The 27567-nt window shown below is 44.2% G+C and overlaps 1 protein-coding gene across 2 annotated transcripts in view; it reads left to right on the top strand.

The window, feature by feature from the left end:
- The window catches only part of uggt2 (UDP-glucose glycoprotein glucosyltransferase 2), a 373478-nt gene that overhangs the window by 99562 nt on the left and 246349 nt on the right, over positions 1-27567 (top strand). For both annotated transcript variants that reach the window (XM_080198156.1, XM_080198157.1), the window contains exons 10-12: positions 3391-3490; positions 5662-5722; positions 12524-12615. In XM_080198156.1, coding sequence (XP_080054282.1) covers positions 3391-3490; positions 5662-5722; positions 12524-12615 — 253 coding nt within the window. The remainder of the gene's footprint in view (positions 1-3390; positions 3491-5661; positions 5723-12523; positions 12616-27567) is intronic.

Below are 27567 nucleotides of genomic sequence, written 5' to 3'. Positions count from 1 at the left end.
GCATTTTGCTAATTAATTGTAAATGTTTCTGGGTGAATGAGGATATAATTCTTCCTCCCCATTCAATAATTAACTCGAATTCTGCCTTCCCGGCTTTTGCCTTCTCAGCTTTTCACCTTTTCAGCTCTCGCTGTGGCGCTTGTGGTTTTTTTTATAACTGCTCTCAAGGATTCAACTGTACTCACTTCACCTGGTCTGCTCTGGGTTCGGCAGGTTTTGGTGGCTAGTTTACAACAGTATCCAGTTGAGAGTGTAATCAAAAGATAACCTACAATCTGTAGATACTGTGTGCCTAGCCAGCCTGACTGAATGCCATCGTATTACCAATTTGTAGTGGGGCTGTTTGCTGTCCAGCTGCTCCCAGACTTTGTTCCTGTCAAACGATCAGATGAAGAATTTCAGAGTTTTACAATCAGCTTTTATTACAATCTACAGCTAGGGTTCCAATCGGCCAGCTGGTGGTGCAGTCCAGAGCACAGGATACATCACACAAACAAGTATACTTCCAGATTAAGTAATTAGCTTATGCCAATCAAAGATGTACACTTTCATAGAAGTTATCTATATCCACTCAGAACTATTGATTAGATTTATATCATGCATAAGGGTCATAGTCATCGAGGTTTACAGCATGGAAACAGGCCCTAGGCCCAACTTGTCCATGCCATCCTTTTTTTTAAATCCCTAAGCTAATCCCAATTGCCCACATTTGGCCCGTATCCCTCTATATGCATTGTACCTATATAACTATCTAAATGCTTTTTAAAAGACAAAATTGTACCCACCTCTCCTGTTACCTCTGGCAGCTTGTTCCAGACACTCACCATCCTCTGTGTGGAAAAAATTGCTCCTCTAGACACTTTTATGTTCTCCCCTCTCACCTTAAACCTATGGCTTCCAGTTTTAGACTCCCCTACCTTTGGAAAAAGATATTGACTAGCTGATCTGTGCCCCTCATTATTTTATAGACCTCTATAAGATCACCCCTCGGCCCCCTACGCTCCAGAGAAAAAAGTCCCAGTCTATCCAGCCTCTCCTTATAACTCAATCCATCAAGTCCCGGTAGCATCCGAGTAAATCTTTTCTGCACTCTTTCTAGTTTAATAATATCCTTTCTATAATAGGGTGACCAGAATTGCACACACTATTCCAAGTGTGCCTTTACCAATGTCTTGTACAACCTAACAAGACGTCCAAACTCCTGTATTCAGTGTTCTGATCCCTAGATCACTTTGTTCTGTAACTCTCCCCAGCGCCCTACCATTAACTGAGTAAGTCCTGCCCTGGTTCAATCTACCAAAATGCATCACCTCGCATTTGTCTAAATTAAACTCCATATCATTTGTCAGCCTACTGGCCCAATTGATCAAGATCCTGTTGCAATTGGAGATAACTTTCTTCAGGGTCCACTATGCCACCAATCTTGGTATCATCTGCAAACTTACTAACCATGCCTCCTATATTCTCATCCAAATCATTAATATAAATAACAAATAACAGTGGACCCAGCACTGATCCCTGAGGCACACATCCGGTTTGAAAAACAACTCTCTACAACCACTCTGTGGCTTCTGTCAAAAAGCCAATTTTTATCCATTTAGATACCTCACCCTGGATCCCGTGAGATTTAACCGTATGCAACAACCTGCCATGTGGTACCTTGTCAAAGGCCAACAAAGGTCATCAGGTATTAATACTACTAACCAATCACAACATGTGCACATATATTGATTATAATGTTCAATCAGTGTAAAGGCTTGAATATACTATCTATTCTGATACTACCAGCCACATTTGGCCATAACATAACAACTTGTGTTTGACTTAGAAATATCAATTATCCTGCCTATGTCCAAGACCCAGTGTCTAATTTTGTCAGGCTAGGGAGGTTTGACAGACAAACAAACCCTTATGTTCAATCTGTTGTTTCCCTATGTTACCTTTTGACTATTTGGTTATCAGATCAAAATGGTAAAGCAGCCTCCCATTGTTTTACAATCTGTGACAGTTGACACATGTGATGTTTCTGCCTGAGAACTAACACCCTGCAGTTTGTGCCCTTAGGTACTTGCTCACAGCTAGCAGCATTTACGAGTTTTCTACTAAACTGAATATTTTAACCCTTTCAGTAAGTATGATTATTAGTATGGTTACTAGCCCTCCTTCAGTTCCCATGTCCATGAAGAGGAAGAGGGTTGCCCTTGTACATGGGGGGCAGTCTCCAGCGTAGAGGTGGTTCCTTTTTTTTAAATCGGAGATCTGATTGCCATTACAAAAGAGCTCCCAATCCAGAGATTTCTGGCATTTCTAGCTTTACCGAACCCCATCCCAGCAGCCTGATGGTGTGGGCCCTGCCACATTCCTTTTTTTTGAACTGAGTACTTCACAATATACGAAAAGCCAGTTGTGCAGCCAGAGAGCTGAGCTATTGGTACTGGCCTCAGCTAGCACTTTGCAGAAATGGAAAAATTCCACCCAGTATCAGGTGTTATGTATGGTGGCTGACACCCAGTGATACATTGGATCGCTCAGGAACTCAGGGAGCAAATACACAGATCTTGGATGTGGACACTGGGGGTTCTGAAGGGGTAGTGACGTCCTTGATCTGGTGGGGTTGTATTTCCTGTCGCCCTTTTGTCGTTCTTTACTGAAGCAACCCTTACTGCATTCCCTGGTGTCCTGCCCTCCCACTCCTTGCCCAGCCAAAGAGCCACCCCTAACAAGATCACCATGATCCCTCACCTTTCTTATGATGAAACCCAATAGGTAAGCCAATACAGCATTTCCCCTTAATTTTACTGAGAGGAATTGCAGAATAAATGTTGCTAGAGTGGCGGTGAAATTTTGACAAAATGTTCTAGAAGATCTCCTGAATTGTCTGATGCCCTGTTTGCAGCTGCAGTAGCAAGTGAACGGGGTAGTCCTTCCAGAGGTATTCAAAATCCACATCAGCACTATTTACTTCCAAACGGCAGGTTGCTGTTCAGAGAGAATGGACAAATGCTAGGTAGCAATGTTCCATACAATCTTTTTCCTGATTACTAACAAATATTTTAATCTCCATTACTCTGTAACCCCTTTACCAAGATGGTTTCTTGTGCAAAACCAGCATTTCAGCTCAATCCCTTCTTGGTTACCTCAGATAAACTTGGGCAGGAATATGCTGCTGAAAATTGACCCGTGTCTCCAGGCAAACATGTTAATTTCTATGTTATGAATTTTAATTTTTCCACTTCTATACATTGTAAATGCAAACAGGATTGTCCTTTTCGCATTAATATATTCTTGGATAATACTACTAGATGTGTTTAATCTGCAGAATCTTTTTAAAGGTGGAAATTATGTAGATATAAACATTCTACAGGCTTCGTACCCAATTTTTTCTTTCAGATCTAAGTTTCCAAACAGCGACTCGCATTGTCTCCACTCCTGTTCATGATGTTTTGAAGACAATGCGAGACCTTAGTCAGAATTTCCCAGCAAAAGCCAGGTAAGGAGATTAGTATTATTTACACATTTCAGCCTAAAAGTATAATGTGTTAATGCTTTTAAGAAGAGAAAAGGCTTCTGGAATATATATTCATCTACAATTCTGCGTAACCAATCAATTATGACATTTTGTCAATAGAAACGTTTACATTAACATCTTGTTTCAAGTAGGAGAAGCACACAGTATGACACAAATAGTGGCTAAACATAGTTGCTTAGTTGTATCTCAGCAACTCTAGGAAAATAATTAATGATTTGAAGGATCATAACTAAGATAGCACAGTTGTAATTCTTATTTTAGAGAACATTGTAAATATTAGAAGGTGGCCTGATCGAGCTAATAGAATAAAGCAAATAGGAAGTAGAAATACTCCTGAGACATTATAGACAGTATAGTGCCACAGTGGTTAGTGAGTAGTCATGGATAAGGACAAGTCAGGGTGCGTAATTGGGCGGGGGCAAAATACATCCAAATTAGATAAGAACTGAGGAATGTGGATTGGGAGTGACTATTTGAGGGCAAATCCATGTCTGACATTTGGGAGGCTTTTGATTGAAATGAAGGACAGGCATAGCCCGCAAAATTGAAGGATAGAAATGGCAGGATTTAGGAACCATTGGTAAGGACAAATTGTAAGCTTAGTCAAAAGAAAAAAGGAAACATACAGTAGATTTAGGCATTTAAAAACTGACAAAGCCTTTGAGGAGTATAAATAAAAGTAGAAAAGAACTTAAACCTGGAATTAGGAAGGCTAAAAGGGGCTTTGAAAAATCTATAGCAAACAGGATCAAGGAGAATCCCAAGGCTTTTTATGAATTTATTGGGAGCGAGAGAGTAGCAAGAGTACGCTCACTCAAGAACAATGAAGGGAAGTTATGCGTCGAGCCCCACGAAGTGAGTGAGATTTTTCATGAATACTTTATATTTCACCAAGGAGAAGAACATGGTTTGTTGGGGTCAGGGATATGTGTGTGAACGCTCTAAAGAATATTAATATATCGAAGGAGGAAATGTTGGGTACCCTAAATTGCATTAAGATAGATAAGTCCCCAGGGCCAGATGGAATCTAACCCAGATTACTGCAGGAAGCAAGGGAAAAATTAACTGGGGATTTAACAGATATCTTCACATCCTCTTTGACCACAGATGAGGTTCCAGAGGGCCAGGAATAGCCGATTTTGTTCCCTTGTTTAAGAAAGGAAGCAGGGATAATTCAGGGAATTATAGGCTGGTACGCCTGAAGTCCATGCTGGGGAAGTTTTTGAAGATGATACTGAGGGACAGGATATATGCACAGTTGGAAGAAAATGGACTAGTTAGTGACAGGCAGCATGGTTTTGTACTGGGAAGGTCATGTCTCACCAAGCTGAATGCTTTGAAGAGATGACAAAGATGATTTATGAGGGAAGGGCTGTGGATGTGGATTATATGGACTTTAGTAAGGCATTTAACAAGATCCCGCATAGCAGAATGGTACAAAAGCGAAAATCAGATGGGACTCGGGTGGGCTGTCTAGATGGATACAGCACTGGCTTAGCCATAGAACACCGAGAATAGCATGGAAGGATGGAATTTCAGCATGGAGATCTGTATATAGTGGTATTCCGTTGGGATCTCTGTTATTTGTAGTGTATGTAAATGATTTGGAGAAGAATATGGGTTATCTGATTAATATGTTTGTGGATGACACAGAGACTTGTGGAGTTTCTGCTAGTGACAGGGATTGATGTGGAGATGCCAGTGTTGGACTGGGGTAAACACAATAAGAAGTCTCAAAGCACCAGGATTCTGCCCATGGTGCATCTTTTCTACACCACAACTTTCTGGGTTTTACCTTTCTCCAATTATAACTCTCTAATTTTTCAAGTAACTTCTTGGAGCAACCCTTACACATTATTTTGGGAATCAGATGGTAACTCTGCGGAAAGTAGAGTTTACAAGATAAAGTTATCAGAAATTGTATTGTTGCAATCTAGCCATATCCATTTGCCTGCAGTGCATTACTTAATTGGCCACAAAAAGAGACAGATTACCTTCTCTGGACAGAATTTAGAGTTCCAGCATTAAAGTTTGCATGTATGGCATGGCTCTGTAAAAGGAAAAAAATCATATTGGAAAAGTGAATGTCATAATTTTTGTTTCTAAAATGTTTTATTTGAAATTTACCACAGATCGCTGACAAAAATAGCTGTAAATCAGGAAATGCGAAAAGAAATAGAGGCAAATCAAAAGGTAGGAATGTTTCTGCCATTAAAAACTGTAGCATCTCCATGAATCTAGACAACTGTTATTAACTTTGATTTAAAGCTAACTGGTTGTAAACTATTAACTTAATCAAAATAAATACATCCTGGAGGCCGTTTAAAACATCCTTTTGACAACTGCAAATTCATCTCTTGGTGCTTTTTGTGAAATCCCAATGAATTAGAACGCTGGCATCCAATTCTTATTTAACATCTTGGGAACCAGATGCAGATTCTGTGCAAAACTCTGTTTATAAGTTTGTTCAAAAGTTAGCACTTTGGGGATAAATCTGTTGAGCTTGTTACCATTATTATTTCCACACCACTTATACCTGAGATAAAGAAAATTAATTATTGAGTATTTGACTAGATTCGTTACAATTTTCGTGCATGACGGTTCCTGTAACCTACCAAAACTTCCCTGCCTCATCGGAACATTGTTGTGCAGAACTCCAGCCAAACATTCCTTGAAAATCTGCCACCTTACTAAGGTACATTTTCCCGAGAATATCTCCTTCCAATTTACACCTCGAATTTCCTGCCTGATGGCTTCATATTGCCCCTTACTCCAGATAAACACTTTCCTAGCTTGCCTGATCCTACCTCTCTCCAATGCTAGTGTGAAGGAGATAGAGTTATGATCACTATCCTCAAAATGCTCTCCCACTGAGAGATCCGATACCTGTCCAGGTTCATTACCCAATACTAGATCAAGTACAACCTCTCCTCTGCTGTGTCAAGAAACCGTCCTGACACACCTAGCAAAATCCCCCCCCATCCAAACCCCTTACCCTAGGGCTATTCCAATCGATATTTGGGAAATTAAAGTCTCCCATCACGACAACTCTGTTGTTATTACATCTCTCCAGGATCTGTTTCCCTATCTGCTTCTCAACATCTCTGTTACTATTGGGCAGCGTATAGAAAACACCCAGTAAAGTTATTGACCCTTTCCTGTTCTGAACTTCCACCCACAGAGACTCCGTAGACAATCCCTCCATGGCGACCACCTTCTCTACAGCTGTGACACTAGCCCTGATCAACAGTGCCACTCCCCCCGTCTTTTGCCTCCCTCCCTGTCCCTCCTGAAACATCTGAAACTCAGCACTTGAAGTATCCAGTCCTGTTCCTGAGTCATCCAAGTCTCTGTAATGGCCACCACATCACATTTCCAAGCAGCGATCCACGCTCTGAGCTCATCTATTTTGTTCACAACACTCCTAGCGTTAAAGTAGACATATCTCGAACCTTCGGCCTGAGCGCTTCCCTTCTCCATCATCTTACACTGTTGACAATCCCTCTCTATTTGTGAGCAAACCTCGTCTCTCCCAGTCACTTCATTTCGATTCCCTCCCCCCAACCATTCTAGTTTAAAGTCTCCCCAGTAGTCTTAGCCAACCTTCCCGCCAGGATCTGTTCTGGGACCCTTGCTGTTTGTGATTTTTATAAATGACCTGGAGGGATGGGTTGGTAAGTTTGCCAATGACTCGAAGGATGGTGGTGTTGTGGATAGTGTGGAGGGATGTCAGAAGTTGCAGCGTGACAGATAGGATGCAAGACTGGGCAGAGAAGTGGCAGATGGGCTTCAATCCGTATAAATGTGTAGTGGTACATTTTGGCAGGTCAAATGGGATGAAGGAATATCATATTAAGGGTAAGACTCCTAGCAGTGTGGAAGATCAGAAGGATTTTGGGGTCCGTGTTCATAGGACTCTCAAATCGGCTTTGCAAGTAGAAGATGTGGTTAAGAAGGCGTATCGTGTACTGGCCTTCATCAATTGAGGAATTGAGTTTAGGAGTTGGGAGATAATGCTGCAGCTTTATAAGACCCTGGTCAGACCCCCCTTGGAGTACTGTGCTCAGTTCTGGTCACATTACAGGAAGGATGTGGAAGCCATAGAAAGGATGCAGAGGAGATTTACAAGGATGTTGCCTGGATTGGGTGGCATGCCTTATGAAGATAGGTTGAGAGAGTTCAGCCTTTTCTCCTTGGAGAGATGAAGGATGAGAGGTGACCTGATAGAGGTTTATAAAATGTTGAGAGGTATTGACCAGGTGGATTCTCAGAGGCTTTTTCCCAGGGCTGAAATGGCTGCCACAAGAGGACACAGGTTTAGGGTGCTGGGGAGTAGGTACAGAGGAGATGTCGGGGTAAGTTTTTCACTCAGAACATGGTGTGTGCATGGAATCGGCTGCCATTGGTGATGGTGGAGGCAAATTCAATAGGGTCTTTTAAGAGACTTCTGGATGAGTACATGGGACTTAATAGGATTGAGGGTTATAGGTAAGCCTAATAAGTAGAGATATGATCGGCGCAACTTGTGGGCCGAAGGGCCTGTTTGTGCTGTAGTTTTTCTATGTTCTAATTATAAATGAAGCTCTCAGCACAAGATTTGACCACGTAGTATACCAGTCAGTTGATTCTTGGCAGAGACAAACGGACATGACAGAAGAAGCAGGAAGCAGCACTGACACAGTTAGCAAAGTACTGGAAAAAGATGCAAGGGAGGGAGCCTGACTATGACTGGAAGACTAAGTGTTCCACATATGTGACCAAAAGACAGCCATAACTGAGACCCATGCAAATATCCATAACAACACTTTTATTTGAAGGAAGTAGTGGAATTGAAGAAGAAACTGCTCAGCAAGTTCAGCTAGTCAGAAAAGAGAAGAGTGGAGGTGTAAAGGATTAGATTTAAATGGTGGAGCATAAGCAGCACGTGGAAAGTAGAAACTGCTAAAATAATATAGGGTATTTGGTACAGGCACGGATGGAGATAGGAAGAAACTGGTTGAGAATTGGTAGAATAGTGTTGAGATTGGAAGTGGCACTGGAAAAGATTGAAAGAATTAATCACCCAGGGCAATCACACTGATGAATTTTTGGAAAGGAAGTAGACTGGGATTGAGGGAGATTGATGGCAATTTTAATTCTCCATCTTGCTTCTGACATTTCTCTCAACAGTCTGCTACAACGATCTGAAGCTCAAATAAGCTGAAGGAATAGCGCCTCATGTTTTGACTTGGCACACTGCTGCCTTCTGAGCTCAACATTAAGTTCAAAATTGTTAATTATAATCTCTACCTCCATTATCTTCTTTTCTTTTTGACTTTAAATAAATAAAATAAATCTGATACAATTAATTATAAAATTCCTACAATACGACGGAGGCAATTTGACCCATCGAGCCTCCGCTGACTCTCCAAAAGGGCATTTTACTCAGAGCTTTTGTCATGGATTTATCCTACTGATCCCTCTAGTGTACACATCTTGGGACACTGAGGGGCAATATGGCATGGCCAATCAACCTATCCTGCACGTCTTTGGACTGTGGGAGGAAATCAGAGCACCCAAAGGAAACTCATGTAGACAAGGGGATAACGGGCAAACTCCATGCCAGACAGTCACTTGAGGTAGGAGTTGAATTTGGGTCCCTGGCACTGTGAAGCAGCAGTGCTAACCACTGTGCCATCCAAAATGCCAATAATGGATTTGAAATTTGAGCTACTTCCAGATTTTCTTTTGTACTTGTTGATTTAAAAGCACCTTTTGAATTCATTTTAATAAAATTAAGCAATTATTTGTTCAAAGGTTCTTGTGTCTATTTTTGAGTGGATTAAAGAATTCATCAGAATAAAATTCCATTTCAGTCTGTCGCTATGTCTATATTTCAGGCTCAACTGAAATTTTCTAACAGGCTGGCTTATATTTGAGCTTGATTTATAGAAATAAAAACCTTAAATTTAGTTTCAGAAAGAAATGACAGGACAGAAATGTCCTTGGAAATTTGGTATTTGTAATGAAATGTGGCACTTTAGATTAATCACTGATATAACATAAACATGAACCCACTATGACAGTTTTTATGGCACTATTAGCTCTATAACACTACTAGTGATTACAAGGATAACCCGGGTAATTACAGGCCAGTGAGTTTGACATCAGTAATAGTGAAACAGTTGGAGAAGATTCTTGGGAATAGGATTTGTACACATTTGGAACTGATTGGTTTTGTTAGTGAAAGTCAGCATGGTTTTATACATGGGAGGCCATGTCTCACTAATTTAATTGAGTTTTTTGAGGAGGTGACAAAAATGATTGATGAGGGAAGGGCTGTGGATGTTATCTACATATATTTTAGTAAGGCATTTGAAAAGTCCCTCATGGCAGGCTGGTGCAAAAGATTAAATCTCACGGGATCAGGGCTGAACTACCTAGATGGATTCAGAACTGGCTTGGCCATACGAGATAGAGGGTAGTTGTGGAAGGGTGTTTTTATGATTGAAGAGCTGTAACTAGTGGTGTTCCGGGATGAGTGCTGGGACTTCTGCTGTTGTAATATATATAAATGACTCGGGAGAAGACGTAGCTGGTTTGATTAGCAAGTTTGTGGATGATACTCGGATTGGTGGAGTTGCAGATAGAATCATAGAAACCCTACAGTGCAGAAAGAGTCACTTGGCCCATCAAGTCTGCACCGACCACAATCCCACCCAGGCCCTACTCCCATATCCCTCCGTATTTACTCACTAATCCCTCTAACCTATGCATCTCAGGACACTAAGGGGCAATTTTAGGATGGCCAATCAAACTAACCTTCACATCTTTGGACTGTGGGAGGAAACCAGAGCACCCAGAGGAAACCCGTGCAACACCAGGAGAATGTACAAACTCCACACGGACAGTGACCCAAGCCGGGAATCGAATCCAAGTCCCTGGAGCTGTAAAGCAGCAGTGCTAACCACTGTGCTACCGTGCTGCATGGTAGATTGTTGCATAAGGTTAAATCTCAGGGAATCCAGGGTAAGGTATCTAAATGGATACAAAACTGGCTTCTTGACAGAAGCCACAGGATGGTTGTAGAGGATTGTTTTTCAAACTGGAGGCCTGAGACCAGCGGATCGGTGCTGGGTCCACTGTTATTTATATTAATTATTTGGATGAGAATACAGGAGGCATGGTTAGTCATTTTGCAGATGATACCAAGATTGGTGGCATAGTGGACAGTGAAGAAAGTTATCTCCGAATGCAATGGGATCTTGATCAGTTGGGCCAGTGGGCTGACGAATGGTGGATGGAGCTTAATTTAGATAAATGTGAGGTGATGCATTTTGGTAGATTGAACCAGGGTAGGACTTACTCAGTTAATGGTAGGTCGTTGGGGAGAGTTACAGAACAAAGAGATCTAGAGGTATATGTTCATAGCTCCTTAAAAGTGGAGTCACAAGTGGACAGAATGGTGAAGAAGGCATTCAGTATGCTTGGTTTCATTGGTCAAAAAGTTGAATACACGAGTTGGGGCATCTTGTTGAAGTTGTACAAGACATTGGTAACGCCACACTTGGAATATTGTGTACAGTTCTGGTCATCCTATTATAGAAAGGATATTATTAAACGAGAAAGAGTGCAGAAAAGATTTACTAGGATGCTATCGGGTCTTGATGGTTTGAGTTATAAGAAGAGGCTGGATAGACTGGGACATTTTTCTCTGGAGTGTAAAAGGCTGAGAGGTGATCTTATAGAGGTCTATAAAATGATAAGGGGCATAGATCAGCTAGATAGTCAATACCTTTTTCCAAAGGTAGGGAAGCCTAAGACTAGATGGCATAGGGTTAAGGTGAGAGGGAAGAGATTCAAAAGTGTCCAGAGGAGTAATTGTCTCACACAGAGGGTGATGAGTGTCTGGAACAAGCTGCCAGACGTAGTGGTAGAGGTGGGTACAATTTTGTCTTTTAAAAAGCATTTAGATAGTTATAGAACATTACAACGCAGAACAGGCCCTTCGGCCCACGAAGTTATGTGGGTACAATGGGTATAGACGGATATGGGCAATTGGAATTAGCTTAGGGGTTTAAAAACAAAGACAGCATGGACAAGTTGGGCCGAAGGGCCCTGTTTCCATAATGTAAACCTCTGTGACTCTGAGGTTTAAAATCTTACTTTAAAACAGTGCTATGTCATACAAAGATTCATTCAATACCAGTGTAGAATCCCAGTTAGTTTAGCAGTGTTCCAATGATAGCTGAAGAAAATTTTTATGTTAAATAGTGATAAATGGGACAGCACAGTGGTTAGCACTGCCGCCTCACAGCGCCAGGGACCTGGGTTCAATTCCAGACTTGAGCGACTGTCATTATAGAGTTTGCGCGTTCTCCCCATGCCTGCATGAACTTCTCCTGTGTGTGCTGGTTTCCTCCCACAGTCGGTGAAGGCCCAATGGGTTGAATGGCCAGCTTCTACACTATAGGGATTCTATGAAAGGAAGCTGATTTCCGTAAAACTTCAAATCACAACGATATTGTTAGCATACCTTCACACCCATGCTGTTTTTTTGAACGAATGATGGGAAGGATTTCCAACCTGATTATGAACCGGTTGTATCAACTTGAACATTCCTTTCATGGCCAATGAGCCTGGCATAGCAGTTGAACCACATGCTTCTGGTCCAGGGATAGAGGACATTACTATTGCACCACAAAGCCTCCAAGTCATAATGATGATACAAAATGGTGTATATTTTCCAAAAGTTGTAGATTTTATACTTTCATTTTATTTTTGATTCAGTATGTATGGTTTTGATTTTTATATAGTTGGAAATTGCATGTTGTGCTAACTAATTGTTGAGATATCTATTCACTAAACAGTCAATGATGTTCGGTTGTTTGAGGTTCACCAGAAATTTCAAGAATTGGGAAAACAATAGCACAGATAGGTGAATGTGATCAATTTCACTTGCTGTATTAACCAAATGGGAAACTCTTTCTCTAAAAGTCCATTTGGTTTATTTAGCACTTTGCAGAAACTTTGGGACTTCAAACTGGAGATTCAGCTTTGTTTATAAATGGGCTACATATTGATCTGGACACTCAAAATCCATTCAGGTGGGTATAAGTGGGTCTCTATACTGTTACATTTCTGTTATCTATAATTACCATATACTGATGTTTTTTCTCTTTAGTGTTACAACATGCTGTTCAGCTACTTATCAATTACTATGTGGGTTTAAAAGGCCATCTCAACCTAAAGAAGATCTTTGCTACCATAACCAGCAACGAACTGTGTATTTGCTGTAATTCTGATTGAACAAATAGGAACAGTTGTGTTCTCAAATGTGTCTTTGAGGCTTCCCATTAAATATTTGTAGCATTCTATAAAATTTTCCACCCTGTCCTGATGCAACTTGTTCCCTGGGCTCAAAATAAGGAAAAAGGACAAAGACAAAGTAAGAGAATAGCATATAGAAGAGGAGAAAGGAAAATGCTATAAAATGACATAGAGGATGAATCTCTGACTTTATCATGCCTGGAGCAGATTGCACCGATCCTGATCAATAGCGTGTGAAAAATAGTTTTGTACCCAGCGCCAAACAGTTTGCAATTTTCCCAGCCCCTTTCTATTGGCATGAACTGGATTGCATCCAAAAAGGGTGCAAGACTGATTAGCATGAGATTGATTAGATCTCAATCTCAATAGTGGGTTCGGCATGCAATCCTCCCCTCTCTCTGAATGCTCTCACCACTCCGGCGGGAGGTCACACCAGCACAAATCACAATTGGTCTCCACTAGTGGAGAACTGGTGGTTGAGGCTCAGACGCCATTGAAGGTCCTGGTTGATCGGGATCATGACCGGCCAGTGTCTGTTAGGTAGTGCCTACCTGGCACATTGGCAGGACCCAGATGCCACACTGGCATGTCCGGCAGTGGCCACTGGTCAGCCTGGTGGCACCAATGAGTGAGTGTGGGCCATGTGTCGGAGTGATGAAGGGAGGCATGAAAGGGGTCATGGAGCGGGGTTAGGAAGGGGGAGAAATGAAGGGGGAACATGAAAGGTAGGGCATATAGTGGGGTCATGAAGGGGCACCCATTGGGAGGGCTCCAATGAACCGATGCTAGTGATCTTTGTTGGGGAGGGGGTGAGGAAACATTCCATCAATGAGGGTGGGGTTCTGATGTCTTTGAGTTGAGGGAAAGGGTCTGCCACATTATTGAGATTGGAATGCCCTTTAAAAACATCATCCAGTCTCTTTGAAGCTGGGCTTCTGGGGTATTTAGTCCTCCTCAGAACTGGTGCAAAGCTCACTCCCTCCCAAAAAATGACTTAGTGTGGGGAAAGTGCAATCTGATTTGTGCTGGACATACCGGCACAAATCACACCCGATTTTCATGCTCAGCTGTTCCTATTAGTTGAAGGGTCAGTCATGAAGGGACACAAGTTAAAGTTGAGGAGCAGGAAGTTTAGGGGACGTGAGGAAACATGTTTTTACCCAGTGGGTGGTGACGGTCTGGAATGTGCTGCCTGGGAGAATGGTAGAGGCAGATTGCCACACATCCTTTAAAAAAAACCTGAATGAGCACTTGACATGTTATAACATTGAAGGCTGTGGGCCAAGTGCTGATGAATGCAATTAGGTGGGAGGTCAGGTGTTGCGCACATATCTCTGCAGACTCAATGGGCTGAAGGGTCTCTCCTGCACTGTATGATTCTATAAAATGACACTTAGTCATTTTTCAGAGAACTCTGCCTGTTGTCACCAGTGATATTACAAATGAGAAAGGTTGCCTAACTGAAGCTGACCCTACATCTATCTATTGTGTCATTTCTTTTTTGCTGCATGCACATTTATGTTAGAATGGTGTGAGCTGTTTGCGCACCTTGGCTGCTGCTCCATCTCTTCCATTGCCCCTGTTCTCTCTCTTTTTAAAAAACTTGTCTTTCCTCTTTACCCTTCATAGACCACTTTTATCCTGCTGTCCTACCTCCTTTCACTTCTCTATTCTTAATTACTCTGGTCTCTCAAATCTTCAGCATTCTTTGACGTTCCTTCTCTGCCACAACTGCCCCAGATCCAACCTGGTCTTGGATAAGTTCACAGCTTCCCTATTCGGCACTTTTGACATCCTCTAAAGGGGCATTGAGGCATTAATCACTGCTTACTTCATGAGCAGAAACCCCCAACTGTCTGTCCTAATCACTAGGCAGGAAGCAAGTGTGGAATACAAGGAAAGCAGAAAGAAACTTAAGCAAGGAGTAAGGAGGACTAAAAGGGGTCATGAAAAGTCATTGGCCAGCAGCATTAAAGAAAATCCCAATGTATATGAAGAACAAGAGGGTAGCCAAGAAGAGGTTGGCCCCTTCAAGGACAGAGGAGGGAGTTTATGCGTGGAGCCAGAGAAAATGGGCAAGGTATTAAATAAGTACTTTGTGTCAGTATTTACCAAAGAGACTGGTGAGTGACCTTAAACCTGTGTATCCAGTAATTGACTCTTCCACCCTGGGAAAAAGAATCTGACTATCCACTCTGTCCATGCCCCTTATAATCTTGTAGACTTCTATCAGGTCGCCCCTCAACCTGCGTTGTTCCAATTGAGAACAAACCAAGTTTCTCGAATCTCTCCTTGTAGATAATGTCCTCCGTACCAGATAACAGCCTGGTAAATCTTTTCCGTATCTTGCCAAAGCCTCCACGTCCTTCTGGTAGTGTGGCGACCAGAATTGAACACTATATTCCAAGTGCAGCCTAACTAAAGTTCTATAAAGCTACAATGTGGCTTGTAACTTTTTAGACTCAGTGCCCAGGCCGACGAAGGCAAGCCTGCCATATGCCTTCTTGACTACCTTCTCCACCTTTGTTGCCACTTTCAGTGACCTGTGTACCTGTACACCCAGATCCCTCTGCCTATCAATGCTCTTAAAGGTTTTGCCATTTACTGAATATTTCCTACCTGTATTAGACCTTCCAAAATGCATTACCTCACATTTGTCTGGATTAAACTCCATCTGCCATCTCTCCGCCCAAGTCTCCAACTGATCTGTATCCTGCTGTATGCACTGACGGTGCTCATCGCTATCTGCAATTCCACTAACCTTTGTGTTGTCCACAAACTTACTCATCAAACGCTTTCTTCCAGAACATTTATATTTATATTATATGCTGCAAACAATGAAGGTCCCTGTACTGATCCCTGAGGAACGTCACTTGTCACAGCCCTCCATTCAGAAACACACCCTTCCACTGCTACCCTTTGTCTTTTATGACCGAGCCAGTTTTGTATCCACCTTGCCAGCTCACCTCTGATCCCATGTGACTTCACCTTCTGCACCAGTCTGCCATGAGAGACCTTGTCAAAGGCCTTACTGAAGTCCATGTAGACAATATCTACTGTCCTACTTTCATCAATCATTTTCGTCACTTCCTTGAAAAACCCAATCAAGTTTATGACCTCTCCTTCACAAACCATGTTGCCTCTTGCTAATACGTCTGCTTATTTCCAAGTGAGAGTAAATCCTGTCTCGAAGAATCCTCTCCAATAATTTCCTGACCGCTGATGTAAAGTTCACAGGCCTGTCATTACCTGGATTATCCTTGCTACCCTGCTTAAACAAGGGAACAACATTGGCTATTCTCCAATCTTATGGGGCCTTCCTGTAGGCAGTGAGGATACAAAGATTTCTCTGAGGGTTCCCTCAACCTATCTTCATAAGGCATGCCTCCCAATCCAGGCAACATCCTTGTAAGTCTCCTCTGCACCCTCTCAATAGCTTCCACATCCTTCCTGTAATGAGGCGACCAGCTGTAACTAATGGGGTGCCACAGAAATTAGTGCCGAGGCATCAACTCTTTACCATCAACATCAATGATTCAGATAAAGGGAACAAATTTATGGTAGCTAAATTTGCCAATGACACCAAAGTCACTTGGAAAATAGGTTGTCGAGAGGAGGTAGAATCTGCAAAGGGATAGGTTAAGTGAGTGAGTAAGAATTGCAAATGGAGAATATTGTGGAAAAATGAGAACTAGTTGGTTTTGGTCAGAAGGATAGAAAAGCAGTGTACTTGTTAAATGGAGAGAAATTGCAGAACTTGGTATAGTGTGATCTGGGTGTGCTAGTACATAAATTATAAAATGTTTGAATGCAGACACGAAGTGATTAGGAATGCAAATGGAATGTTGTTATTTATTGCAATGGGAATGGAATATAAAAGTAGGAAAGTTTTACTGTGGCAGTAAGAGGCGTTAGGAAGACCATATCTGGGTTACAGCGTACAGTTTTTTTTGAGAAAACGTGTAATTGCCTGAGAAACAATACAGAGAAGGTTCACTAGACTCATTCTTTACCTTATGAATAAAAGATCTAACAGATTGGACAAATACCCATTGGTGTTCAGAAGAATAAGAGGTGATGTTATTAAAACATTGGATTGATACTACGAGGATGTTTCCACTTGTAGAAAAAGTTAGAGTGGCGCTGGGCCCCCGGTCACATAGAAACAAGGAAGATAGGAGCAGGAAGAGGCCATTTGGCCCTTCAAGAGTACTGAGCAATTCATCACGATCATGGCTGATTGTCCAACTCTAATCCTGTTTTCTCCCCATAATCTTTGATCCTATTCGCCCCAAGTGCTATATCAAGTCTTTACAGGTATAGCCAATGCGTGGTACATGGGCAAGACCATGCAGACGCTACGACAATGGATCAATGGACACCCCTTAATAGTAGCAAGGCAGGAGTGTTCGCTTCTTGTCAGGGAAGGGCATTCAGCTTCCGATCTTCGGGTAAGCACTCTCCAAGACAGCCTTCAAGACGCATGACAATGCAGAATCACCAAGCAGAAACCGATAGCCAAGTTTTGCACATAAGAACATAAGAACATAAGGAATAGGAGCAGGATTAGGCCATCTAGCCCTTCGAGCCTGTCCCGCCATTCAATAAGATCATGGCTGATCTGTCGTGGCTCAGTTCCACCTTCCCGCCCTCTCCCCTTAATCCCCTTGCCTATCAAAAACCTATCAACCCGCGTCTTAAAAATATTTAGCGAGGTAGCCTCCACCACCTCAACGGGCAGAGAATTCCAGAGATTCACCACCCTTTGAGTGAAGAAGTTCCTCCTCAACTCCGTTCTAAACCGCCCCCCCTTTATCCTGAGGCTATGCCCTCTAGTCCTACTATCCTTTCTGAGCGGGAAGAGCCTCTCCACCTCTATCCTATCCATCCCATTCAACATCTTATATGTCTCATTGAGATCTCCCCTCATTCTTCTAAACTCCAACGAGTACAAGCCTAGTTTATTCAGCCTCTCCTCAAAGTTCAACCCCCCCAACTCTGGAACCAGCCTAGTAAACCTCCTCTGCACTCCCTCCAAGGCCAAAATATCCTTGCGTAAGTGCGGCGACCAAGACTGCACACAGTACTCCAGCTGCGGCCTCACCAGTGCCCTATACAGCTGCAGCAAGACCTCCCTACTTTTATATTCAATCCCCCTCGCTATGAAGGCCAGCATCCCATTTGCCTTCCTGACCACCTGCTGCACCTGCAGGCTGGGTTTTTGCAACTCATGCACAAGGACCCTGAGGTCCCTCTGCACCGTCACCTGCTGCAGTTTTTCACCACGTAAGTAATAGTCCTTCCCACCATTATTCCTACCAAAGTGGACAACCTCACATTTGCCAACATTAAATTCCATTTGCCATTTCCTGGCCCATTCGCCCAGCCTATCTAGATCCTTCTGCAGACTCTCCACACCCTCCGCACAATTTGCCGTTCCACCAATCTTGGTGTCATCAGCAAATTTCGACACCATACACTCGGTTCCCTCCTCCAGATCATCTATATAAATGGTAAATAGCTGAGGCCCCAGCACCGACCCCTGGGGCACTCCACTAGTCACCATCCGCCAATCCGAATAGCACCTATTGACCCCCCCTCTCTGCCTCCTATTTGACAGCCAATCCTCTATCCACGCTAACACCCTACCCCCAACTCCATGCCCCCCGACCTTCTGCAATAACCTCTTGTGAGGCACCTTGTCAAACGCCTTCTGAAAATCAAGAAAGACCACATCCACCGGCTCTCCTCTATCCACCGCCCTCGACACATCCTCATAGAACTCCAATAAAGTCGTCAGACATGACTTCCCCTTAACGAAACCGTGCTGCGTCTGCTCTACCAAACAATTCTCCTCAAGATGCCTCGATGTTTTCTCCTTGATCACGGATTCTAACACTTTTCCTACAACAGACGTTAAACTAACCGGCCTATAATTCCCCGCCTTTTGCCTGCCACCCTTCTTAAACAACGGCGTAACATTAGCCATTTTCCAATCTTCCGGCACTTCCCCAGAATCCAGCGACGTTTGGAAAATAATCACCAAGGCATCCACTATCACCTCCGCCATTTCCTTCAGAACCCTTGGATGCATTCCATCCGGCCCTGGGGACTTGTCCACAATCAGTCCCTCCAGTCTGTCGAGCACCGCCTCTCTAGTAACAATAACGTCATTCAGGCCCGCCACTCCTACCATCTTTCCATCGCTAACACCCGGCAAATTATTCACGTCCTCCTCCGTGAAGACCGAAACAAAAAAGTTATTCAGGGCCTCAGCCATTTCCCCGTCCCCTACCACTAAGTCCCCCTTCTCATCCTCTAAGGGTCCAATGTTCACCCTAGCCAGCCTCTTCCTTTTTATGTATTGATAAAAACTCTTGCTATCCTTTTTTATATTAAGCGCTAGCCCAGCTTCATAGTTTATCCTATCCTTCTTTATCAATTTCTTTGTCATTCTTTGTTGACATTTAAACACACGAGGACGGCCTCAACTGAGATCTTAGGTTCATGTCACACTACCTGTAACCCCCACAACTTGCCTGGGCTTGCAAAATCTTACTAATTGTCCTGGCTTGAGACAATTCACACCTCTTTAACTTGTGCTGGACCCTCTCTCCACTCGCATTGTCTGTAACAGTAAAGACAGTAACTGTAAAGACCATTTAGACAGTTACATGGGTAAGATGAGTATAGAGGGATATGGGCCAAATGTGGGCAATTGGGATTAGCTTAGGGGTTTAAAAAAAGGCAGCAGGGACAATTTGGGCCAAAGGGCCTGTTTCCATGTTGTAAACCTCTATGACTCTATGACTTGATCATGTGTTTAGACTTGTATTCCAACTATTATCTTGTAATTGAGTCTGTATCTAAATAAGCACTGTTTGTGAACGCAGTTCTCCGCTGACCTGATGAAGGAGCAGTACTCTGAAAGTTTGTGCTACCAAATAAACCTGTTGGGTTTTGACCTGGTGCTGTGCGACTTCTTACTGTGCCCATCCCAGTCCAACGCCGGCATCTCGACTTCATCAGTCCGGGCATTGAGTTTAGAAGTTAGGAAGTTACGTTGCAGTTGCACAGGAAGTTAGTGAGGCTGCACCTGGAGTATTGTGTTCAGCTTTGGTTGCCTTGCTATAGAAAAGATGTTATTAAAGAACAAAGAACAGAGAACAACACAGCACAGGAAACAGGCCCTTTGGCCCAACGAGCCCGCGCCGCCATCTTAACAATGTGTTTTTCCTCCTCCACCCTTGACCCATGTCTATGCTTATGGCACCCCCATTGGAAACCAGATTAAGGGGAGAATAATTTAGGGACAATTTGTTACACCAATCAGCCTAAGAGCACATCTTTGGGGTGTGGGAAGAAACCGGAGCACCCGGAGGAAACCCACGCAACCACAGGGAGAATGTGCAAACTCCCACAGACACAGGCCCAAATCCATGTATCTGCACAGCAAACAGTGATAGTCACTGAGCTGTTGTGGTGCCCATCTGCTGGTCCAGTTTTAAGCGTACACAAACGACGCAAAGTACTAGGCCACTCTCGAAACATCCAATAGCAGCCCACGCACGACCCACCGCGTGCATGCCCCTCGTTAGACAACAAGGCAGACTGACGCACCTGCAGAGTGAAAGAGAAAAACATCAACACATGTAACAGTTGATTTGCAGGAACGTCCTGAGGCTCTGATCCTTATTTAAAACAGTCTCCTATAACCCTCCCTCCCTGTTTGGCTCATGTCCCTATCCAAGTATACCTTAAACAAGTCCAGCGTGCCTGCCTCCACCACCTTACTCGGTAGTGCATTCCTTACCCCCATGACCCTCTGTGTGAAAAACCTCCCTCTAGTATCCAAATTATACCTCTCCCCCCTCACCCTAAGCTCGTGGCCCATCATGATATTTGTCTCCAATCTAGGAAAAAGCCTGCCACTGTTTATTCTGTCTATACCCTTCATTATTTTATACACCTCTATCAGATCCCCCCTTAATCTCCATCTTTCTAAGGAAAAGAGCCCCAGTTTACCCAATCTTTCCCCATAACCCAGTCCTTCCATACCAGGTAGCATCCTGGTAAACCTTCTCTGCACTCTCTCCAGGGTCTCCACGTCCTTCTGGTAGTAAGGTGACCAGAACTGGACACAGTACTCCAAATGCAGTCTAACCAACGTTCTGTACAACTGTAGCATTAGACGCCAGCTCTTGTACTCTATACCCCTTCCTATAAAGGCTAGCATGCCATAAGCTTACTTCGCAACCTTCTCCACCTGTGTTGCCACCTTCAAGGACTTGTACACTTGCACTCCCAGGTCCCTCTGTATTTCTATACTCTTAGTAGGTCTACCCTTTATCATGTAACTCCCCGCTACATTATTCCTTCCAAAATGCATCACCTCGCATTTATCAGGATTAAATTCCATCTGCCATTTATCTGCCCAATATACCAGCCTATCTATATCCTGCTGGGTTGCCTGACACTCCTCCTCACTGAGCGCCAATCCTGCCATCTTTGTGTCACCTGCAAACTTGCTGATCACACCACGTACGCCGTCTTCCAAGTCATTTATATATGTTACGAATGGAAGAGGTCCCAGTACTGAGCCCTGTGGCACACCTCTCCCAATCAGTGTCCATCAGCTCCTGCCTAATCCAGCTATAGCATGCCTTCCCCCAGTTCAGCACCCTCCCCTTTGGACAGCACTCATCTTTTTCCATTATTATCCTAAAGTAGACAGACTTGTGGTCACTGTTAGCCACGTGTTCACCCACTGCAACGTCAACCACCTGACCTAGCTCATTACCCAAAACTAAATTCAGTATAGCTCCCTCCCTAGTCGGGCTAGTTACACACTGCTCCAAGGACCCTTCCATCACACATTTTACAAATTCCTCCCCATCCAAAACCCCAGCTCTAGGCACCTTCCAATCCACTCCAGGAAGATTAAAATCACCCACTACAACAACCCTATTCTTTCTGCACCTATCTAAAATGTCTTTACAAATGCCTTCTTCCACTGCCCTCGGGCTGTTGGGTGGCCTATAGTATACCCCTAGCATAGTAATCGCTCCCTTCCTATTCCTCAATTCCACCCACAGCGACTCAATCCCTAACTCCTCCATATTATCCTCCCTCTGCACTGCTGTGATGTGCTCCTTAACTAACAACGCCACCCCACCACCTCTCTTCAATCCTCCTCTGTCACACCTAAAACACTTATACCCAGGAATATTTAGCTGCCAGTCCTGCCCTTCCTTTAACCACGTCTCTGTCCCTGCCACCACATCTAAATTCCTTACGAACATTACCCATTACATTCCTCGCATTAAAACAGACGCAATCCAACCCTCCAGGCCCACTCAGATCCTCCTTCCCCCTGATAATTTTCCTCTTAACCAAACCTACCCTGTCCCCCAACTTGCTCCCAATCCCAGTGCCTAATGAGCTATCAGTCTCATCCCTATCCCCTCTCCATATTAGTTTAAACCCTGCCGAAACACTCCAGCTAACCTCCCAGCTAAGATATTTGTCCCCCTCCCATTCAAATGTTCCCCATCCCTCCTGTACAGGTGCCCTTCTCTCACAAATACCTCCCAGTGATCGACACAAGTGAAGCCCTCTACCTTGCACCAATCCCTCAGCCACACATTCAGCTGCAGGATCTCATCATTTCTAGCCATACTGTTACTAGGCAGCAGCCCAGAGAACGCCACCCTGGAGGCCCTGCTCTTCAGCTTGGCCCCCAACTCCCTGAATGGCCTACGTACATCCACCCCTGCTCTGCCTTCCTACGTCCATCCCCCCTGCTCTGCCTTCCTATGTCCTCTCCTATGTGTATAATTACTCCAGTCTGGGTCCCTTCACCCTTCAAAATTCCCTCTATCCTCTCTGACACATCCTGTACCCCTATCCAGGGAGGCAGACTACCATTCTGGAGTCACACTTTTGTCCACAGAACCACCTATCAATTCCTTTAACCCTCCCATCCCCCACCACTATCTCATTGCCAGCCCCCTTCCTTCCCTCTGAGGCATTCTGGTCCTCCTGTCTTACTTTGTGTACCCCTGTTGGTGTCTTTTGGGAGACCACTGGGGTAGTCTTTGGACCAGGACTATTCTTCTTTTTCCCCTTCCTAATGGTTACCCACCCATTCCCCCTCGCCACCACCATCCCCCGTCCCCACCCCCCCACCCCCAGGCCCTGGGATCTCCACTTGACCGTGGTTCATATCCATTATTGCCTCGTTCTCCCTGACCTGATACATCCTCTAAATGCAGCTCTAATTGCCTGACCCGGGCCCTCAAACGCTGCAACTCTAAACACTTGATGCAGATGTGGGCCTTTGGGAGACGTGCTGTCTCCAGGAACTCCCACATATGGCACCTAACACAGCTGAAGCGTCTCCCCATAGACCCTGCCATTTACCTGACCACCCTTGGAATTATGTATACAGAAATAGAACACAGGAAAGATGGAACCAGTAACTCACCTTGCCTAAGCCTGCTTTCGCCTAAACCCAGTGAGCCAAAGCCCTTACAGCTCTCACTCTGCTCCCACTTCACTCTGCTGCCTGCTCCCAGCGCTGCCCGCTGTCTACTATTGCCTTCTTTTTATACCCCCCACTCTCCCTTCCCGACTGCCCCTTTGCCTAACTTCCACTACGGAAATAAAAAGTAATCAAAAACCCAGCGAACCAGAAATACAGTGAAGAACTTCCAAGGAAAATCAACCACTCACCACAGCCACCAGGTACAGTGCTCCAGAGAACAATGAGTAAACTAGAGAGAGTGCGGAATAGATTTACAAGGACGTAGCCAGGACTTAAGGAACTGAGTTATAGGGAGAGATTGGACAGGCTAGGACCTTTTTCTTTGGAGCGTAGGAGACTGAGAGGTAACCTTATAGATGTGTATAAGATCACAAAAGGCATGGATAGGGAGAATGGACTCAAGTCTTTTTCCCAGGGTTGGTTTTAAGTTAAGTGGGAAAGAATTAATAGGAATGTGAGGAGCAACTTATACGCATGTGGAATTAGCTGCTGGAGGAAGTGGTTGCGGCAGGACATTGACAACATTCAAAAGGCAGTTGAATAGCAAAGGTTTAGAGGCATATGAGCCAAATGCCGGCAAATGGGATTAGCTTAGAGGGCTTTTTGGTCAGTGTGGACCAGTTTGTACAGAAGAGCCTGTCTGCTCGTAAGTTCTCTGATTCTATGATTTTATGATTCTATGATTCTATGATTCTATAAGATAATCTAGAGAATGGATTAGGGTAGGGCAGTAAATGTTGTTTATATGGACTTTAGCAAGGCCTTAGACAAGGTCCTACATGGCAGGCAAGTCTGGAAGGTTAGGTCGCATGGGATCCAGGGAGAGCTAGCAAATTGGATTCAAAATTGGCTCAGTGATAAGAAGCAGAGGGTGATGTCAAAGGTTGTTTCTCGGACTGAAGACCTGTCACTAGGTGTGCCTTGGGTTGGTCTTGGGACCCTTGTTGATCATAATTTATAGAATTTTTTTTGTAGATGGCACCGTGGCACAGTGGTTAGCACAGCTGCTTCACAGTGCCAGGGATCCAGGTTCGATTCTCAGCTTGGGTCACTGTCTGTGCAGAGTCTGCACATTCTTCCTGTGTCTGCATGGATTTTGTATGGATGCTCTGGTTCCTGCCACAGTCCAAAAGATGTGCTGTTGAGGTGAATTGCTAAATTCTTCCTCAGTGTACCCAAGCAGGCGCCAGAGTGTGGCGACTAGGGGATTTTCCCAGTAACTTCACTGCAGTGTTAATGTAAGCCTACTTGTGACTTATAAATAAACTGTAACTTTATAATTTTAAATGATTTGGATGTGAATGCAGAAGGCATGATTAGTTAGTTTGTGGATGATACTAAATTAGGAGGTATTGTTGATAGTGAAGAAAGTTATCAAAAATTACAGGGTCATTTAGGGAAATGGGCCAAGTATTGGAAAATGGATTTCAATTCAGATCAGTGTGAGATGTTGCATCTTGGAAATTCAAACAAGGATAGGACTTATACAGTGAATGGTAGGGCCCTGGGGAGCGTTATGAAACAGAGAGACCTAAGAGTACACATATATAATTTGTTGTAAGTGACATCACAGTTAAACACGATGGTGAAGAAGACGTTTAGCACACTGACCTTCATCAGTCAGGATATTGAGTATAGAAATTGGGAAATTTTGGGTGGAATTTTATTCTCATCATGCCCATTTTGAGGTGTGAAAAAATCGTAAAATGGGGCATAATACAACTGGGGGGATTGACGCTCGTTTTTGCGCCTATTCCTATTTTACCACACAAAAACAATCGGTACAATCAGGACCCCACCCAAAATGGGCAAATCATCAATTTGCTTTTTTTTGATTGCATTGCTTCATTCCCAATTGTCCCAGCTCACCTGCCTTAATGACCTCGTTGGCTGCAGCTAGAATTGGTCAAGAAAACACTAAGTATAAAAGTCGTATTCAGGTGCTGGAGCAGCAAGGGTGAAGCAAGGAGGTAAGTTGCAGCTTTCAAACTGCTGCATGCTGCTTGGAGGAGTTATTTCCTAGCGGTCATGTTGCATTTCAGGTTGGGGGGGCCTATAAGCGTGTTTGGGGGAGCTATTGTTGCTCACGGGGGTCCAACCCAGTTCTGAGTACTGATCTTGAGTCTTAGTGCTGACAGCAGCAAGCATTGTGGCTGGTGGGGTGGAAACTCTCTGAAGTGGCAGTACTGCAGCCTCAAGACTTGTCAAGAGCACTGTCTGGGGCCACTATTGCATGGGTTCTGGGTGTGTGTTTGTGAGTGGAGGGGGGGAAGGGGTGGAATGACGTGGCTGTGATGCTATTCTGGGGGCCTGTGGTGTGGAGGCGGGGGGAAGTGGGGAGTGTGTGTTGCTGGAGGACTATGGGGGAGTGTGTGTATCTGGGCTGGGAGGCGAGTGGAATTCTTTAATCTCTCCATCTGTCCTTCCCCTGCCCAAACCAGTCCCCTCTTCAGATGGACAAGATGGTTTTTGCAGTGCAACCCATTAATCTTGCTGTTCTTTTGGTTGCTGCTGGAGCTGAGGAGGAGGAGCAGGAGGATGAATTGCAGGCAGAGGAGGTCCAGGATTAACACTGACAGCAGTACAGGGAGGCAGCCATCAGAGGCAGGACTTGGCTGCCATTCGCCCCAAGGAGGGTGGGGGTGGCAGGAGGAGAGAATGGCGACCTCAGCAGTTCCACATGCGAGCGTCCTTTGAGCAACTGTTGGACATTATGTCCTGCTGATAGCTCTGGCCATTTATTGCAGGACCCGGAACCTTGGGCCACAGGGGGGCACCCACTCTCAGTGTCTGTAAAAGTGATGCAAAATTTTACACCACTGAGTTCTTCCAGACTGCCAGTGGAGACCTATGTAGCATTTCCCAATCATCCATCCACAAGTGTGTGAAGCAGGTGAAGAATGCCCTGTATATCCACGCTATAAAATTTGACCTGGACCAGGCCCATTAGGAAGCCCACCATGGCCATTGCAGGGATGCCAAATGTGCAGGGGGCTGTAAAGAACAAAGAACAACACAGCACGGGAAACGCCCTTTGGCCCAACAAGCCCGTGCTGCCATTTTAACATTGTGAGTGCCCTCTTCTACCCATGACCTTTGTCTACGCCTGTTGGGGAAGATTGAGGGAAGACTAATTTAGGGACAATTTGTTAACATCAATCAGCCTAAGAGCACGTTTTTGGGGTGTGGGAGAAAGCCCACGCAAGCACGGGGAGAATGTGCAAACTCCCACAGACACAGGCCTAAATCCATGTATCTGCACAGCAAACAGTGATAGTGACTGAGCTGTCATGTTGCCCGTCAGATGGTCCAGTTTAAGCGTACACTAACGACGTGAGGCACTAGGCAACTCTCGAAGCAACATCCAAGAACAGCCCTCGCACGACCCACCGCACGTGTGTTCCTTGTTGGACAACAAGGCGGACCGAATCACCTGTGGATTAAAAGAGAAGACATCAATAAACATGCAAAACTTACACAGACATTTACGGAATCCCCAGAAGCTCAGAAGTAAGACAAGTGAGCCATGAAATATTTTGGAAGGTCCATAGGAATCAACTGATTCCCAGGGACGTCCCAAGGCTCTTGATCTTTATTTAGAACAGTCTCCTGTATCCCTCCATCTCTAATCTGCTCATGTGCCTATCTAAGTAAACCTTAAACAACTCTAGCGTGCCTGCCTTCACCACCCTACTTGGCAGTGCATTCCAGGCCCCCACCACCCTCTGTGAAAAACCTCTCTCTAACATCCGAATTATAACACGCCCCCCTCACCCTAAGCCCGTGGCCCCTCATAATTTTTGTATCCAACCTAGGAAAAAGCTTACCTCTGTTCACTCTATCTATACCCTGCATAATATTATACATCTCTATTAGATCTCCCCTCATTCTCTGCCTTTCTAAGGAGAACAGCCCCAATTACCAGGACCTTGATGCTGTTAAAATCCTGGTGAAGAATCCAGGAAGATACATGAATGGAAAGGGCTTCCATTCAGTAAGTGTACAGTTGGTATATGACAGTCAGCCCATCTGTGCCAAACACTCCTGCATCATGCATGAAAGTTTTATATTGAGGAACTCCAATGTTCCAGAGATATTTGAGGAGGAGCTCAGAGTTCAGGGATGGCTCATGGGAGGCATAGCGTATCTTCCTCAGGCTTGGCTTGTAACACCTACATAGAGG

Source organism: Carcharhinus amblyrhynchos, chromosome 10, assembly GCF_965287045.1.
Source record: "Carcharhinus amblyrhynchos chromosome 10, sCarAmb.v2.hapA, whole genome shotgun sequence".
NCBI classification, from domain to species: Eukaryota; Metazoa; Chordata; class Chondrichthyes; order Carcharhiniformes; family Carcharhinidae; genus Carcharhinus; species Carcharhinus amblyrhynchos.
This window is presented reverse-complemented; position numbering and strand designations above follow the sequence as displayed.